The following is a 17,906-nucleotide window of genomic DNA, read 5'->3' as shown; positions in this document are numbered from 1 at the left end:
AGGGGCGTTCCTCACAGTTCAGCGTCATTGCTGACCAATAAGGAACACCACCTCTGACAGTACAAGTCTATGTAAAGAGTACTACTGGAGAGGGGGTGGGGAGCGTTCCTCATAGCCCAGCGATGACACTGAGCTATAAGGAGCGTCCTTCTGACAGTGAGGAGATATCAGTGTTGAAAAGTTTTGTTTTCTGTCATCTGTACACAGAGAAGCGTTAATCCGAATCTGTGCAATAGTAAGTCACAGAATAATGACTTTTCATTGGTCTTTGTTGTCTTCTATAATAAAATTTTGTGCCGCGGCAGTTTAACCAATTGTAGAAGTTTACTATCTATCTGTATGGTGAGAAGCTTACACAAGTATTACATTTTGTCACCTACCTTGTTCTTTTCACAATCTTTTATTTCCTGCTTATATCTGGAAATAGTTTGACATTTGTCCACCACTGAGAAAGAGACAGTAAAGTTATATACTTATATATAGTTACATATATATTATTTATAATACGGTTTATTCAGAACATATAAGAAGCTCCAATCGCCAATTATATGCAATTAACTCATTATTGGAAAATAATCTTTTAATGTAAAGCAGGGGCGGGACCAGATCTGGCGGTTTCAGAATGTATCCCGCTACCCTCATTCAGCATCATAGCGGTTGGATAGGCAACAATTGTTGCACCTATGGCAGAGGTTCAACCATTGTGACCCCCATCATGTACTAGAATGAAATGGCAGTAAATCACTTAGTGTCCTGTTGGCTCCTTGTCTCCAGGTTTGTGTGGGCCCTTTGGTGACTGAGCTTCGTTGGGTGGTTTTGCTGTGGTAACCATTGCTAGAGTTGCTATGGGTCTTCCATAGTTTTTAAAGGGATCCTATCATAGAAACCCTGTTTTTTCTGAGTAACATATCGGAATAGCCTTAAGAAAGGCTATTCTTCTCCGTTCCGTAGGAATCCCAGTTCTTGTCGGTATGCAAATGAGTTCTCTCGCAGCACAGGGGGCAGGCCCTAGCGCTGAAACAGCACTGGGGGCGTCCCCAATGCTGCGAGAGAACTCTCTCTCTCCAGCGCCGCCTCCGTCTTCGTCTTACGTGTTGCTCAGAAAAAAGGGTTTCTATGATTGGATCCCTTTAACCTTTGCACTGCAAAGAATGAGAACTATGGGTGCGGCCCACAACAGTAATTGGTGGGTTTAATCCCTTTATGATTTTAGTTTTGGTCAAACATTGACACCATTTGTATAACCTTCATTTACATTGCTGCTACTGTATATGACAGCAGGTTAGCTGAAGGTAAGTATGTAGCATAACAGTATAATGGCTCGCTTGCACCCCCACACAGTATAATGGTCATCTTTTCCCCTCACATATAATGTAAGTAGTCTATTATGCCCCCCACATAGTATAATGGTCCCCATATGCCCTTATACACAGTATAATAACCACCTTTCCTGCCCACACACAGTATAATGACCCCATATGCCCCCACACACAGTATAATGACCCCATATGCCCCTATACACAGTATAATTACCCCATATGCCTCCACACACAGTATAATGACCCCATATGCCCCTATACACAGTATAATTACCCCATATGCCTCCACACACAGTATAATGACCCCATATGCCCCCACACACAGTATAATGACCACCTCTTCCCCCCCACACACAGGAAGAAGGCTCCCTATATGCCCCCACACATAATAATAGCCCCTTTTGCTACAACACGGAGTATAATGCCCCCCTCATGTACAGTATAAGGAGCCCCTTATGCTCCCACAATGATAAGGGTCCTATTTTTCCCCACATATACAGATTGGAAATTCATGGCTACTTTGAAGAAACAGCACTATACCACTTCTCCATATTGTGCCTAATATTGCAGCTCAACTCCATTGCAGTAAATGGGTCTGCAATATATATATATATATCACATGGAGCCGCGCTGTCCTGGATGTCAGTCCATTAATACTATATTTGCAATGGTCTATCTTAAGATGGCGCCTTCAGTAGAGTCACCACTACACAGGGTGCAAAAATTGTCCTGAAAATTGTCCTTACAAAGATGGCGAGTTTGTTTTTGACATATGTATATATATATATATATATATATATATATATATATATATATATATATATATATATATACACATTTCTTCATACAGATTACTTCTCATTTTTTGTACTCAAGAAGTTACGTGGTTTATTCCTCCGAGTAATTACAGTTAGTAAGGAAGGTTTTTACAGCAATCGTAGGCAAAAACTGAAAGGATGCCTGTCATGTGCTGTGTCAATGCAAAAAATATTTGCTGCACGTATTCCACAGCAATACAACGGGAAAAAGTTTCATTGAGACTTGGTTATGTCTTAGACCTTGTTCACACTTCTGTATTTGATCAGTATTTTCTCTCCATGTTTTTAAGCCAAGATTGGGATTGGATTCAAATGGGTAAAAATGTTTCCATAAGACACAATAGTAGGCACCATTCTTCCCTCTGGATTTTCTTCGAAAGGCAAAGCTGACGAAATTGCTCTGCACAAACCTTCTCAAACATCCAATGATTGAATGCTCAGCTTCTTAAGAGATACATGGGTTGTCTGGGGTTGGTTTTGTTTTCCTAAAAGCAACACCTCTCTTGTCTTTGGGATGTGTTTGGTATTCAAGTGAATATTACAATACCAGCCATGGCCCTTGCCTTCGCATTTGCTCTTCTATCTGTGCTGCAGTAAGTTACAGCAGCTGAAGTTTCTTATCAGCTGTTGTAACCTGATCTTGGCACCAGCTCTGTTGGGAGGCATAGGTGAGGGTTAGCGCTGTAGCCTTGCAGCACTGGAGTCCTAGGTTTAAATCTGACCAAGGATAACATCAATGTAATCTTGTATGTTCTCCCCGTGTTTGTATGGGTTTCCTCCCACACTCCAAAGACCTGCTCTTATGGAACATAGATTGTGAGCCCTATATAGGCCAGTGCCTAGGAGAAAGGGGCTGGATAACCCTTTTAAGTTATAACTGCCTGGCCCCCAAAAAAGTCACGTTGTGCAACAAGGTACCGTTCCACCCCTGATATAATTATGAACTGTTCAGGACAGGAATTTGCATATATTCTTGAATATATATAAATGAGCTGTAGCCTGTCAAGTGCAGATCATAATTAAAGGTGTGAAGCGATGTCTACCAACGGAAGAGCTACCAGAGGAAGAGATGTTAGTGCCCTCAAGAAGGGGCAAGTCATTGGATTGCATCAGGCCAACAAATCGGCCAAGGAGATAGCCGAAGTAACTGGTATCGGACAGAGAACTGTTCAGCGTATCATACGAGCATGGCGACATGGTGGAGAACCCCCCTCCAACCGTGGAAAGTGTGGGCGTAAGACTATACTCGAAACTCAAGGTCGTAGGTCCCTAAAGCGACTGGTGAAGAATAACCGCCGGAAAACCACCTTTGAGCTCACACAGATGTTCAACTCGACGGAGCGACACATTTCACATTGTTCCAGAGTGATGGTCGTGTCCGCGTGCGACGAGAAGCACACGAAACACTGGAATGTGCTGGAAAGGAACCTGCGCTGTCACTCACCACCCCCAACGAATCTGCGTAACCTGGGCTCCCTGATACTTGAGAATTGGATCAAAATCCCTGAGTCTACACTACAGAACATTATAGACTCCTTGCCAAGACGGATGCGTGCTGTTATTCTTTTATAAGTGATAGAAAGACCCTACTGACTCTTTGACCTTGCCAAGTGTGATGCTATTTCTGAAAACCCTCTGACAGACCCTCAATAAGAGACATCTGTCTTACAATGCTAGCCTCTCGCCAAGGTATTCTGTATCTTTGCCTCCACAATGGTGCTCTTATATATGATATTTAGGAAATGTCCACTCTGCTTGGCAAGGGCTAACTTACTTAGGAACACGCTTGAAATAATAGATTACATAAGTTGCATAAAAGTGCAATGTTTTAGGAACTATTCAGAATATGGGGAAGTGAGTAAAAAGGAAAAACATTTGCAAAAACATTGACAGACACTTACAACTAACTTTTAGTTCTTATTCACACATACACAATTCACAGATGTATGGCGTCCACATTTTTTTTGGATGCCATACATACACATTCATTTCATTGTGTTTATTCACCTCCTTTTTTTACTCACAGAGGACGATCCATTGGGCCAATGACAGTCTATGGATCCATGGAAAAAAAAAAAAACAGATGGCATCCGTGTATTATCCATTCATCATGAACCCAGAGACATCCAAAATATTAGGAAATGAAAGAAAAAAAAAATTTAACCGCTTTTCACAGAGATGAAATGTGGATCAATCATTGACAGTGAAAAGCAGGGTGGGGGTGTTGTCCATTAAAAGCACAAACCGCAGATGCGGAGGTGTGAATAAGGCCTCATGGTTTGGCCAGTTCATTGGTCTTATTTATCTTCTTTGATCCTATTACACTTGTCAGATGTTTTCCAGAACTTACATATTGATGATCTATCCATAGGATTGGTCAATAATAGGTGATCATAGGTGATTCATGTAACATATCTCCTTGGAGAGAACTGGACAACATTCAAAGGTCGATTGAAACCTGGAATATACTTCAACAGTTCTTAGAATCCCATTGTCTAGGGACTGACTGATCTTTTGAACCATTGTGGGGGATAAGTCTCTTAGAAGGTACGATCCGCTATGTGCAAGGTTTCAGATTCCACCAAATTTAACAAGTGCTGTATAAGTCTGTAGCACAAATTTTCTTAAAATCAACAAAGGCAATAGACTGTATCGCAACAGCTGAAAGTAAACCATGATATACTTTCCATAGGTCTCCTGGAATTCTGCAACAATTAAAAACTATTAAAGAAAATTCTTAGGATGGTCCATCAATGTCTGATCAGTGGAGGTCCAACCACCAGGACATCCACCATTGAGAAAAAGAAAAGGTTCTTGGAACAATGTGGATTCTAATATTTCAAAATTGGATGAAGATAGACCATGTTGTACTTTTCCTTAGGCCTCCTGGCATTAATCTTACGTAACAACCTTAGGTTTCCAATTATCTATCACGTCCTCCATAAATTAAGAATGGAGGACATTAGATACCAACGGTGAAATTTGGAGCAGATGATGAAGACATTTTAATAAGATATTAAGTGATCAAATGTTCTGACCACATATAACATGACTGAAAAATTTTACTGAATATATCAAGTAATCTTCACTGAGAAAATCAACAAAAAAATGAAAACATTTTTGCCCAATTGAAGTCATGTGAGTGGGTGGAAATGAGAATGGAGGACATAGGATACCAGTTGTGAAAGTTGGAGCAGATGAAGAAGACGTTTTAATAAGATATTAACAAATAAAGTGTTCTGACTACACATAACATGAATGAAAATTTGGCCTGAGAAATCGGTGAATCTCTACCAAAAATAAACATTTTTACTTAATTGAAGTCTGGAATTTTCCTCATGTGAACAGGTGGGAATGCTCAGACAAGAGAAAAAAAAAATGGCATTAATCATTGGAAGAACTATAATCTCACAATGAGTGGACAACTCTTGTCTGACATCTCACCTGGTTGTGGTGTTGAAGCTCCTGGTTGTGTATATGTCGTTGTGTATCTCATGTTCGTAGTCCATGTGAGCAAAGGACTAGTGGTAGTCGGGACTGATGAAAATTAAAAAGAAAAAATTTAAATTCGAATATTTTAGAAATTACAAAGGGTTCTGACAACTCATAACATAAATAAAAAAATTCTCCTGAGTGAATCAGGTAATCTCCACCAAAAAAAATCCACAAGAAAAAATATAAAAGTAAACATTCACTGAAGTCCAGAATTTTCTTCATGTTAACAGGTGAGAATGACAGAAAATGGTAAAAGATAAAAAAAAAATTAATTAATAATCAGAAGAACTGTAATCTCACAATGAGCTGCCACTTTTTGTTTGGCATACTCACCTTTTGGTGGTGTTGAAGCTCATGGTTGGGTATATGTTGGGGTGTTTCTCATGTTTGCAGTCGATGTTAGCAATGGGCTAGTGGTGGTAGTTGGGACTGATAAAAAATAGAAGTTTAAAGGTCCATTCACACGGAGGAAAATAGTGAGTACTGAAATTCCACACCAAATTCCTCACCATTTTCCTCTGTGTGAATGGAACCTTAAGAACTTTTTAAAAACAATTGCATAGGATAGTCCATAAATGTATGATCAGTGAGACACCCAACATTCAGCAGAACAAAGGGGTCATGGAATAGCTAGCTTAGCACATTGACTGTTCCTGTATTTAGTTTTTTTTAGTTATGCCTACCAATTTTCTGAGTTTGTGTTTGGTCCCACCGTCTGATAACCTGGACCATCCTAAAACATGAGACACATTCTTATTTTTTTTTAGGGCCTCTTTAATTTCCTAACTCACCCTGTTTAGTGATCTATTTAAAAATAAAAAATAAATCATTTAGTGCAAAAATTAAATTTTAAATTTAAACTTGAAGTTGCTTCAATTTAAAAAAAAGTTAAAAAAAAATATTTTGTGAAAAAATGTAATCTTAAATTTAAACATAAAGTTGCGTCAATTTTTTTTTTAAAAAAAATCAAAAACATCAAAAAATTATTTGGTACAAACATTTTATCTTAAATTTAAACTTGAAGTTGGGGCAATTATAAAAAATAAATAAATTTTGTACAAAAATTGTATCTAAAATTTAAACTTGAAGTTGTGTCATTTTGCTATCTGCGCAAAAAATATGCAATTTTTGTTTCTGGTGTCCATGTGTCCTGCTTAACTCTTATCGTAGACTGGCAGAATATTATTCATCTAGTAAACAGCTCTGACTGGAGTCATCCATGTTATATTGAGCCAATTATTAAAAACTGACCGACTTTACCAGTTGTCCCCAAAATTTTAGGTGACTTTTCTTCGTGGTTTTATGCTAAGTCATAAAGAACAAGAAGATTTGTGAAGGTAACATCCTAAAAATACTTAAAAATAGTAAAAATAATCCATTATAGTTATTCCGTTCTTCTTCCGTATCTTCTTTGAGAGCAATGGACAACTTTCATGGCTCGACTGAAGACTGGAATTTTTGTCACATTGGCAGTTGGGAACGCACCAAAAAATCCTTAAAAATATCAGTCAATAGTTCCTATACTCTTGGCAGAGAATTCTAAATGAATATTTGATGTGACCTTTGCCCTTTGTCATCCATCAATTCTTCTCGGTACTTGCAGACAGTTTTTGAAGGAACTCTTGCCATCTGGTCTGCCGTCATTTTCTGGCGTTATGCTGAAGATTCTGATTGGCTTTGGTGGTCACGTGACCACTGAGGCTAATCAGTGAGGGGCCTGAATGTCACTACCTGTGACATCACGGGTCCCCTTCTTGAGGCCTGCTGAGGTTTCAGCACAACGCCGTATGAGACCGACTCAAAAGAGCAAACGAAGCGGGAGGCTGGGACGACAATGGAGCAACTGGGACAAGTGAGTATGTAATTTTTTTTTTTTTTTCACTGCCCCAACGTATTTAAAATTTAAAAACCTAGTCTAGACAACCCCTTTAAGCAATGGAAGAACTGTAATTTCACAATGAGTTGACGACTCTTATGACATACTCACCTGTGTTGGGTGTTGAAACTTCTGGCTTTGTATATATTGTTGTGTCTCTCATTGTCGATGTTAGCACTGCACTACTGGTGGTAGTCGGGACTGGTAAAAAAGAAGTTTTAAAAACTGTTACGGTGGTCCATCTTTTAGGGTAGTCCATCAATGTATGGTCAGTGGGGGTGCAACTACCAAGTCATTCATCATTCAGAAGATCATAGGAGCCATAGAATGTCAACAAACATTGTGGCCCCTTCATTTGTTAGGGTCCTAGGGAGCAAACCTCCACTTCATTTGATGATGGTTTATCTTGAGAATAGAACATTAACTAAAAATCTCAAAAATTAGAGTATTTTTCTATAGCTAGTTTACCTGAGCATACTTCATCCAATTTCACCAAGGTAATGCAGTTATTTTGTATCGGTAGTCTACAACCTTCATTACAATAGCAGTGTCCCAAATTGTTCCTACAAGAAGCTCCAGAAGGGCAATCTGAGTCATCTTTACACAGATCTGCATGAAGCAAACACCAAAATGAATTATTGACTTTTCTGAGATCTTACCCTGTGGTATCAGGTTCTGCATTCATGTATTCCTATAGGCTCCTAGGCTCCGAGTCCTATAGGCTCCTGGTTTGTAGCCCAGTGTCCACGGCTCTCTAGCATTCACATGGCCCCATGTACTGACTATAGATATAGTAATATCGGCTCGCTCCCAAAACGCTAGAGTCTTGTCTTATGGGTGAGCTCTAGACAATGGACAGTACAGAGATGTTTCCAATGATCTCTTTGCACCTAGGCCTGTAATTGTGACAAAGGGGCATCCACTACATCTACAAGATGGAAGGGTTCACCATTGCCATGTGGTGAATAATGTGGTGATGGCTGCTAATATGTACAAGTTCAATGGGAAATAGATCTTTGGGATTGGGACATTGATCCAGGGATTTATTTGGAGTTGTGAAGGAATTCTTTTCCCTAGTAATGGCCAATTGCCATCATCTCATTTTTTTTGGTTTTCTCTGGATCAACATGGTAGGTTTATAAGTTGGGCTTGATGGACAGGTGCTTTTATCCAACTTTTCAGCTATTTCACTATCGCCATTCTACTTGTCAGAGGGCGTGTCCCTACACAGTGTCCAATCATTACAGGCAATGTCAGATTGTGAAGGGACACGCCCCTCTGACAAGTAGAATAGCAACACCCAGTTGTCAATTTACTCACAATATTTTAACAGGAATAAAAAAACAAAGGCATAGCAGAGTTCTTTTCAAAAAATGTCCCCTATATAGGGTTGAGCCGATCTTGACTTTTCAGGATCGATTTTGAAATCCGATTTCAAATCATTTTTCATTCGAACCCGATCTTGATCCCAATTCCGATCCCAATGCAAGTCAATGGGATTTTTTTACTGAAAAAATTCCAAAAACTAACCGATACATCTGACTATGTATGTCCAACAATTGCAACGGACGACCCCAGACTGTGGGGGTCAACAGCAATAATTCAAAAAGGATTTCGTGCTATGACTAAGGGACTCAACATCATGTCCTGAAACGCGTAAGCTGTGCTTCCTTTTTTCTTGTTCCTGGAGCATGTATGTGTTTCTTTTTTATATTTAATGAAGTAAAAGTTACATTTTAAATAATCTGATTGCCGGACGAAATCCTTTTTGAAGGATTTTTTTTACTAATCGGAGATCGGATTTTAAAAGCAATCCTATTCACTATACAGCATGGAATCTAAGAATTGAACGCTTTAATTGTTAGAATCCATGCTGTGTAATGAATTTTTTAAATCACTAAGTAGCCAGAGGATTTTTTTTTAATCCTCTGGCTACTTAGTCCCCCCTGGTGTCCACTTACCTGAAGAGATGGCTTGTCCGGTGCTCGGTGTTCTCGGTCTTCTTTGCCTCACTGCCCCCGCCTCCCAGGTTTGTGTTTAAAGAGCTAGGAAGGCGGAGCTTGTAGCTTAGGAGAGTGTGGGCGGGAATCACAATTACACACCCGATAGAGCCCCAAAAAGTTATTTTTAATAACATTCCTACCTAAATAAAGGTTATCCCTAGCTATCCCTGCCTGTACAGCTATCCCTGTCTCTTAGTCACAAAGTTCACATTCTCATATGACCCGGATTTGAAATCCACTATTCGTCTAAAATGGAGGTCACCTGATTTCGGCAGCCAATGACTTTTTCCGATTTTTTTCGATGCCTCCGGTGTCGTAGTTCCTGTCCCACCTCCCGGCGCTGTTATTGGTGCAAAAAAAGTGCCAGGGAAGGTGGGAGGGGAATCAAATTTTTTTGGAGTTTGCCACGTGATGTTCGATTCGAATCGAACACATCGAACAGCCTGATATCCGATCGAACATGTGTTCGATAGAACACTGTTCGCTCATCTCTAGTTATTACTTTAGTTTTAGTAACTCCATGTGCCTCACATTAATAGCAGTTATCCCCATCATGTCCCTCACATTAACCCCTGTGTGGCTCACATAAGGGTTACTGATGTGTTAGACATATGGGGGTACTAATAAAGGACCTATATAATGAAGATGTTCACTTATTACCTCCATATGTCTCACATATCAGTGTCTCTTATGTAAAGCACACAGGGGGTTAATGTGAGGGACATGAAGGGGTTAACTGCTATTAATATGAGGCACATTGAGTTGTAACCTGCAATGCACATGACCAGACTCTTTATCTACAACTGCGGATAAAAGTACAGACCTATATATTTCAATTGACCCATATATACAGCCATTCTTTTTGTGGCTGTGTATCTGGGCCAAATTGAAGAGCTGAAAACTATGGAGCAGGTCCTATATGTGTCCTATACATCCCCTATATCTCTCAATTCATTTGCAGCCCTGTCAATTCATTTTTAATGTATAGGTCAGTTAAAACCACATCCGTGCCATTTGTATGCAGGAGGCGTTAGGCTGAGGCCCTACATTGCAGAAATGCAGCATTTTTGTTGCAGATTTTGATGCAATTAAAGCCAAATCCAGTTCCTGGGCACCACTGCATTCACTTTGTTGAAAGTGTGACACCCATTAATTCCTGGCTGGGGTTTTGCTGTTACTGCACCGCCAGGAACTAAAAGTGACAAATTAATCTGAGTTTCACTTAGGGAGCGTTCACACTACCGTCTGTGTCCAACAGCTAGTGTCCGATGCTAATGTCCGTGCAAAATCTTGTGTGGACATTAGCAGCGGACACTAGCTGTGTCTGTGACATTTTGCATTGATTTAAATGGACATTGGATGCGTTCGTTTACTGTTCGTGAGTGTCCTTAACTGTCCGTTCCCAAAGATGTCCGACTTTTCAAGCGGACAGAAAAACCTACATGTCGAGTCGGACATCTTTGAGAGCGGACAGTTAAGGACAGACACAGACAGTAAAAGAACGCACCCGGTGTCCGTTTAAATCAATGCAAAATGTCACAGACACAGCTAGTGTCCGATAGTAATATCCGCACAAGATTTTGAACGAACATTAGCAGCGGACACCAGCTGTCGGACACCGACGGTAGTGTGAACGCTCCCTTACAGAAAACTGAAGTTACTAACAGCCAAGGACTGGATGGAGCATACAGGTACATTGTGTGTCAGCTCTTTACAGGTATGACCTCACTCTGCTCCCAGTCACATACATTACCACTAATGGTGGGTTACACATGTACTTACATTGCTTCTAATGGAAAAGAACATGTGTATCCAGGCAAATAGTGGTAAGCGCATGTGGCTGGGAGCGCAGTATGACAGCACCCCTATGTTGTGGTTTGTGCTATATGACTTTAGTGTAGGTGTCGTCAGCTTTACAATTATTGCCCGGCACTCCGAGGACCTTATCTTTGATTTTTTTAATTTAAATTGGCACACCGAACAAAAAAGGTTGCCTACCCCTGATCTAGACACTACTCTATGAGAGCAGAGAACAGCTCTATTCTTAAGAGAACGCAACATGACAGTGCATTACAAGAGGAACTGTATAATTCTTAATTTTACCTGTGGTGGCATTGCAGGAGCAATAAACACTGCTGGGATCCCCCCGATCACTTAGGGGACACAACAATGATATACCCTGCAATAAGCTTCTTGTCAGGCACCCTTCTTGCATTGCATGTCTCACAATGGGACTTGATCACTTGATCGCCTGTACAATATACTGCAATACTCCTGTGGCCAACATTATTGAGTCAAAACTGGCCGGATTCTTACCTGTACATTCATAGAGTCCATTTGCATTTAACTTAGGGATTGAATTACGGGCACAGGCGCATGGGAAAGGCTTCCCTTTATCACACTTTTCTGGAGGATAAAACAAATAGATCAGCACAAAACTGAGGATAAATGTGACAAAATTAAAAACACAGAAAGCAGTACAGTAGCTCCTAGCGGAGGAGGAATACAGCACAGTATCATGGCGGTAGGAGGGCTTTCTGGGTGACCTTCCTATGGGACAGTATCACTGGGGGTCCGATTGTGTATTAAAATGTCATTGAGTTGCAGACGTTGAATGGTCTTGTTATGGGGGCACTACACATTAATGGTAATATAATGGGCCTAATTTTAAAGACGTTGTCAAATGTTGGCTAATATAGTTATGGGGCTACTGGTTACTGTTGGAAATGTTATGGGATCACTGACTGTGTCATGTAATGAGGGGATATCGTCACTCCATTGGGAGAGAACCACCATTTAGGTGTGTGGAGTCTTATGAAGCCATGACCGCTCCACTGTGCAAAGGAACATGGGAAGAATATGCAAATCTGGCTTCCATGATGTAATTAGGAAGCCAGTGCCTCAAGTATGCACACCAATAGAGGGTGCTCACTGAGAATGTGCAAGTCTATCTTCCATGATGTAATTAGGAAGACAGAGTCTCAGTCAAACAATCCAATAGAGGGCGCTCCCTTTAACATCATGCCGACCTTCTCAGAGGCCTTTGTTAGCAATGATGTAGGGATTATACCAGATACAGTCTCTCAGCCAAGGACAGCTGTTTCAATGTATTTGCATCTCATCAGCTTGGTGCAGAGAGGACTGATCTGGCAGAGGTGAGAGGCTTAGACAGGGTTGAGGGGATATCGTCCCTCCATAGGGAGAGAACCACTATTTAGGTGTGTGGAGTCTTATTAAGCCATGAGCGTTCCACTGTGCAAAGGAACATGGGAAGAATATGCAAATCTGACTTCTATGATGTAATTAGGATGCCAGTGCCAGTGTGTCATGTAATGTAAAACCTAAACTGTGACTGGCCCTTTTATGTGGACTTGGAATCTTAAGGGAGATGTTAAAGGAGTATTCAGTAAATTCAAGTCATCCCCTACCTGTAGGAGAGAAGACAACTGTCTAATTGGTTGGGATCTGATCACTGGGATTATCACTGACTGTAGAGGGGCATAAGCAGCAGTCTAACTCAACTTAGACAAGCCCCCTTGTCACATAAGAATGTAAAGAGCCTATCTTAGGTGAGGGAGGACATAATGCTGATTTACTGCATATGGAATAAAATGAGACAAGGAATAAGATGGTGCACATTACCACGACACTCTCCACCCACGTCAGTAAAGGTTATCTTCTCCTTGATGTTGAGGAATCCATCAATACATCTACAAAAGTTCTTCACCGTTTGATTGTGGCTTGCCTCCTCGCAGGAGGAATTAGCTGGACATTGAGGTAGGTTTGGTACACACTGAGTAAAATGTGCAGCCTCGGGAGGCAGGTAATAAACTCCTAAAAAAGAGTATTCAACAGATTATCTACAATATTATAGGAAGCCAACTCTATAATATCATATCCCATGTACAGCACATACACTGATTCTCCATTGTTCCTCCCCTTCATGTAAAAGGGTTAAAAACACAAAAAACAATTTTCACACTCTAAAAAATCCACAGAGTTGATAGACTGTAATGGGGTCCCTCAGGTTTGGCAAGTACACTGCTCAAAAAGATAAAGGGAACACTTAAACAACTCAATGTAACTCCAAGGAATACTGATTGACAATCAATTTCACCTGCTGTTGTGCAAATGGAATAGACAACAGATGGAAATTATTGGCAATTATCGAGACACACTCAATAAAGGAGGGGTCTGCAGGTGGGGACTACAAGCCACATCTCAGTACCAGTGCTTTCTGACTGATGTTTTGGTCACTTTTGATGTTGGCTGTACTTTCACACTCATGGTAGCCTGAGACGGACTCTACAACCCACACAAGTGGCTCAGGTAGTGCAGCTCATCCAGGCTGGCACATCAATGCGAGCTGTGGCAAGAAGGTTTGCCGTGTCTGTCTGCGTAGTGTCCAGAGGCTGGAGGCGCTACCAGAAGACGTGGAGGGGGCCATAGGAGGGCAACAACCCAGCAGCAGGACCGCTACCTCTGCCTTTGTGCAAGGAGGAACAGGAGAAGCACTGCAAGAGCCCCGCAAAATGACCTCCAGCAGGCCACAAATGTGCATGTGTCTGCACAAATGGTTAGAAACCGACCCCATGAGGATGATATGAGAGCCCAGCGCCCACAGATGGGGGTTGTGCTCACAGCCCAACACCGTGCAGGACGTTTGGCATTTGCCACAGAACACCAGGAATAGCAACATCGCCAATGGCGCCCTGTGCTCTTCAAAGATGAAAGCAGGTTCGCACTAAGCACATGTGACATACGTGACAGAGTCTGGAGACGCTGTGGAGAGCGATCTGCTGCCTGCAACATCCTTCAACATGACCGATTAAGTATTGAGATATGATCCTCAGACCCCTTGTGAGACCATATGCTGTTGCGGTTGCCCTGGGTTTCTCCTGGTGCAGGACAATGCTAGACCTCATGTGGATGTAGATGTAGACATTGCCTTTACCATGAGAGATTATTTATTATCATTACTATAAGTCTAATACAAATGTCAAATAATATGCACAGTAAATGTATATTACATTACACAGAATTGGAGAACACTTATATCCTACCAGGACAAAGGACTTGCAGTAAACTCAATGTTATCTTTGTGTTTACATAGATAGATAGCAGACTCTGTCCAAGGTCCAAGCTTTTATCAGCAACCTGAATGTCCAGACCGCAGAGCAGTTCCCCAAGGGACTCATCTCTCCGACCTGTAGCTAGGTAGCAGGTACTTCATAGTGTCCTGTTTATCATTCACCATTCTGTGGGGTATTATTTTGGGGTGCATATACAGTGTTGGCCAAAAGTATTGGCACCCCTGCAATTCTGTCAGATAATACTCAGTTTCTTCCAGAAAATGATTGCAAGCACAAACTCTTTGGTAATATTTTCATTTATTTTGCTTGCAATGAAAAAACACAAAAGAGAATGAAAAAAAAGTCAAATCATTGATCATTTTACACAAAACTCCAAAAATGGGCCGGACAGAAGTATTGGCCCCCTCAGCCTAATACTTGGTAGCACAACCTTTAGACACAATAACTGCGCACAACCGCTTCCGGTAACCAGCAATGAGTTTCTTACAAGGCTCTGCTGGAATTTTAGACCATTCTTCTTTGGCAAACTGCTCCAGGTCCCCCCTGAGATGTGAAGGGGGCCTTCTCCAAACTGCCACCAAGAGATCTCTCCTCCCCCACAGGTGTTCTATGGGATTCAGGGCTGGACTCATTGCTGGCTGTTTGGATGTTAGTCGAGGTTCTTTATCCACCATCCGCACAATCTTGCGTTGAAATCTCTCATCAATGTTTCTTTTCCATCCACATCTAGGGAGGTTTGCCACAGTGCCATGGGCTTTAACCCCTTCCCGACATGCGCCGTAATAGTACGGCGCGTGTCGGGTCTGTAACTATGGCGACCGCCCGGGAGCCGGGCGGCCGTCATAGCCACCGGGTGTCTACTGCTTTAAGCAGTAGACAACTGGCTCTAATGCCTCCGATTGGTCCCCGGACCGATCGGAGGCATTAACCCCTCCGGCGCTGCTGTCAAAGGCGCCGGAGGCGCCATTTTCCCGGCGGCGCATGGGCGCCGCCATTTTGGCAAGGATCGCCGGCTCCTGGAGCATGCTCCAGGGCCGACGTCATGTTGCAGTGACAGCCGGGAGCCTTGTTAAAGGCTCCCAGCCGGTCTGCAAATTCTCTCTTTTGCAGGCTGGTGTATACAGCCTGCAAAAGAGATGATGCTTTTTTGCAATGCATTGCAATGCATTAGCATTGTAATGCATTGCATTAGTGATCAGACCCCCTGGGGTTCAACACCCCTAGGGGGTCTAATAAATGCAAAAAAATAAATAAAAAAAAAAGTAAAAAAAAATATAAAAAAATATAAAAAGTATTAAAAGTTCAAATCACCCCCCTTTCCCTAGAACAAATATAAAAGTAGTTAAAAACTGTGAAACATATACATGTTAGGTATCCCCGCGTCCGAAATCGCTAGCTCTACAAATCTATAAAAATATTTTTCCTGTTCGGTAAACGCCGTAGCAGGAAAAATAGTCAAAAGTTCCAAACTGCCGTTTTTTCACTGTTTTAATTCTGATAAAAATTTGAATAAAAAGTGATCAAAGCAATAACATTTCCCGAAAATGGTAGAACTAAAAAGTACACCCGGCCCCGCAAAAAAAGACGCCCTATGCATCCCCATACACGGACGTATAAAAAAGTTACGGCCGTCGGAATATGGTGACTTTTAGAAAAAAAAAATTTTAACACCGTTTTGGAATTTTTTTTAGGGGTCAAAATGTAAATAAAACCATATAAAATTGGTATCCCTGGAACCGTACCGAAACACAGAATATAGGGGACATGTCATTTTGGCTGCACAGTGAACGCCGTAAAACCAAAGCCCGTAAGAAAGTCTTCTTTCTTTTCTCCATGCTCAATGTGGTACACACAAGGACACAGGACAGAGGTTGAGTCAAATTTAATCCATTTCAACTGGCTGCAAGTGTGATTTAGTTATTGCCACCACCTGTTAGGTGCCTCAGGTAAGTAACAGGTGCTGTTAATTACACAAATTAGAGAAGCATCACATGATTTTTCAAACAGTGCCAATACTTTTGTCCACCCCCTTTTTTATGTTTGATGTGGAATTATATCCAATTTGACTTTTTGACAATTCTATTTGTGGTTTTCCATTGAAGACAAATTAAATGAAGATAATAATACCAAAGAATTTGTGCTTGCAATCATTTTCTGGAAGAACATGAGTATTATCTGACAGAATTGCAGGGGTGCCAATACTTTTGGTCAACAATGTATCTTCTTATTACATCATTATCCAGCATATACTTCTAACTCTTATTAGACTAATATTCGGTGTTCCTGTTCCTTCATTTCACGTGCATTCGCACACTGTGGTCATATCACATTTCTTGCTGTGATTAACAGAAAATCGGGCCAAAATGTTGGTCCTCGCTGTGGTTTTTGCTAAAACTCAGCACAACATTTCACAATGATTTAGCGTATTCCTAACAAAAAATGCAATTTAACCACGACGTATTAATGCGTACAATTACTTGGAATCACAGAAAGCTAGGTGTCAGGTGAGGCGGTGGCTTTTGCCCATTGAATATTGGATCCATCTGTTGCTTAGATGATCTATCTAGTTTGTCACTTATCTGGACTTGCAAAACCAAGCTGCTTAGAAAACGGTAACCCACTGAAACCCACAAACCCCATAGACTATAGTGGGGTCCACCTCGGTTTTCGCCCAAAAAAGTGTGAAGAGAAAAGTCCTGCTTGTAATACTATTCTCTACGCATTGTTCAAGGCGGAATGGAGGATGGAATTCCCAAAACGGTGATCAAACACAGATTTGAACCTAGCCTTACATGTAGTCATGTGACTGCTACTTCACCAGTGGGTGCACAGATCTCTCTGGAGAGGAACATTGCTCATCTACATGTAGAAGCATTTTGTGTAGGGCTTATTCACACGTCTGCTTTCAGTGTTGCTCTTTGGAGCAATGGTAAGGCCCTCATTACTCCAAAGAGTCAATTTCCATCTTGACAATAACAGAGGTATCTCAGCAATGGATGCAGCAAGTCATAAGGGAAAACACTGTTTTATTCAGGTGACCCTAACCCATCTAGCTGCAGGGTTGGGTTCTGATGACGCATTCCCTTTAACCCCTTCACGACATACACTGTACTAGTATGGCGGATGCCAGGTATTTAACTATGGCGGCCGCTCGGGAGCTGGGCGGCCACCATAGCTGTCCGGTGTCTGCTGTTTTATATAGAGGGCACCTGCGTACCATTTCTATGGCAGCCGGGAGCCTTGTGAAGGCTCTCCGGCCTGTAATTCAGTACTTTCTATTGCAGGCTACTCTATGTAGCCTG

At 41.4% G+C, this 17,906-nt stretch overlaps 1 protein-coding gene across 1 annotated transcript in view; it reads right to left on the bottom strand.

The window, feature by feature from the left end:
* LOC142204480 (adhesion G protein-coupled receptor E3-like) overlaps positions 1-17,906 on the bottom strand; it is a 35,381-nt gene that overhangs the window by 14,238 nt on the left and 3,237 nt on the right. Inside the window, exons 3-8 of the mRNA XM_075275792.1 lie at positions 13,154-13,345; positions 11,828-11,917; positions 7,977-8,117; positions 7,620-7,709; positions 5,582-5,674; positions 381-445 (exon numbers count right to left, since the gene is read on the bottom strand). Coding sequence (XP_075131893.1) covers positions 381-445; positions 5,582-5,674; positions 7,620-7,709; positions 7,977-8,117; positions 11,828-11,917; positions 13,154-13,345 — 671 coding nt within the window. The remainder of the gene's footprint in view (positions 1-380; positions 446-5,581; positions 5,675-7,619; positions 7,710-7,976; positions 8,118-11,827; positions 11,918-13,153; positions 13,346-17,906) is intronic.

The sequence above is a fragment of the Leptodactylus fuscus genome, chromosome 5 (assembly GCF_031893055.1).
Source record: "Leptodactylus fuscus isolate aLepFus1 chromosome 5, aLepFus1.hap2, whole genome shotgun sequence".
NCBI classification, from domain to species: domain Eukaryota; kingdom Metazoa; phylum Chordata; class Amphibia; order Anura; family Leptodactylidae; genus Leptodactylus; species Leptodactylus fuscus.
Note: the sequence above shows the minus strand (reverse complement) of the source record. Positions and strands in the feature narration are given on the sequence as shown.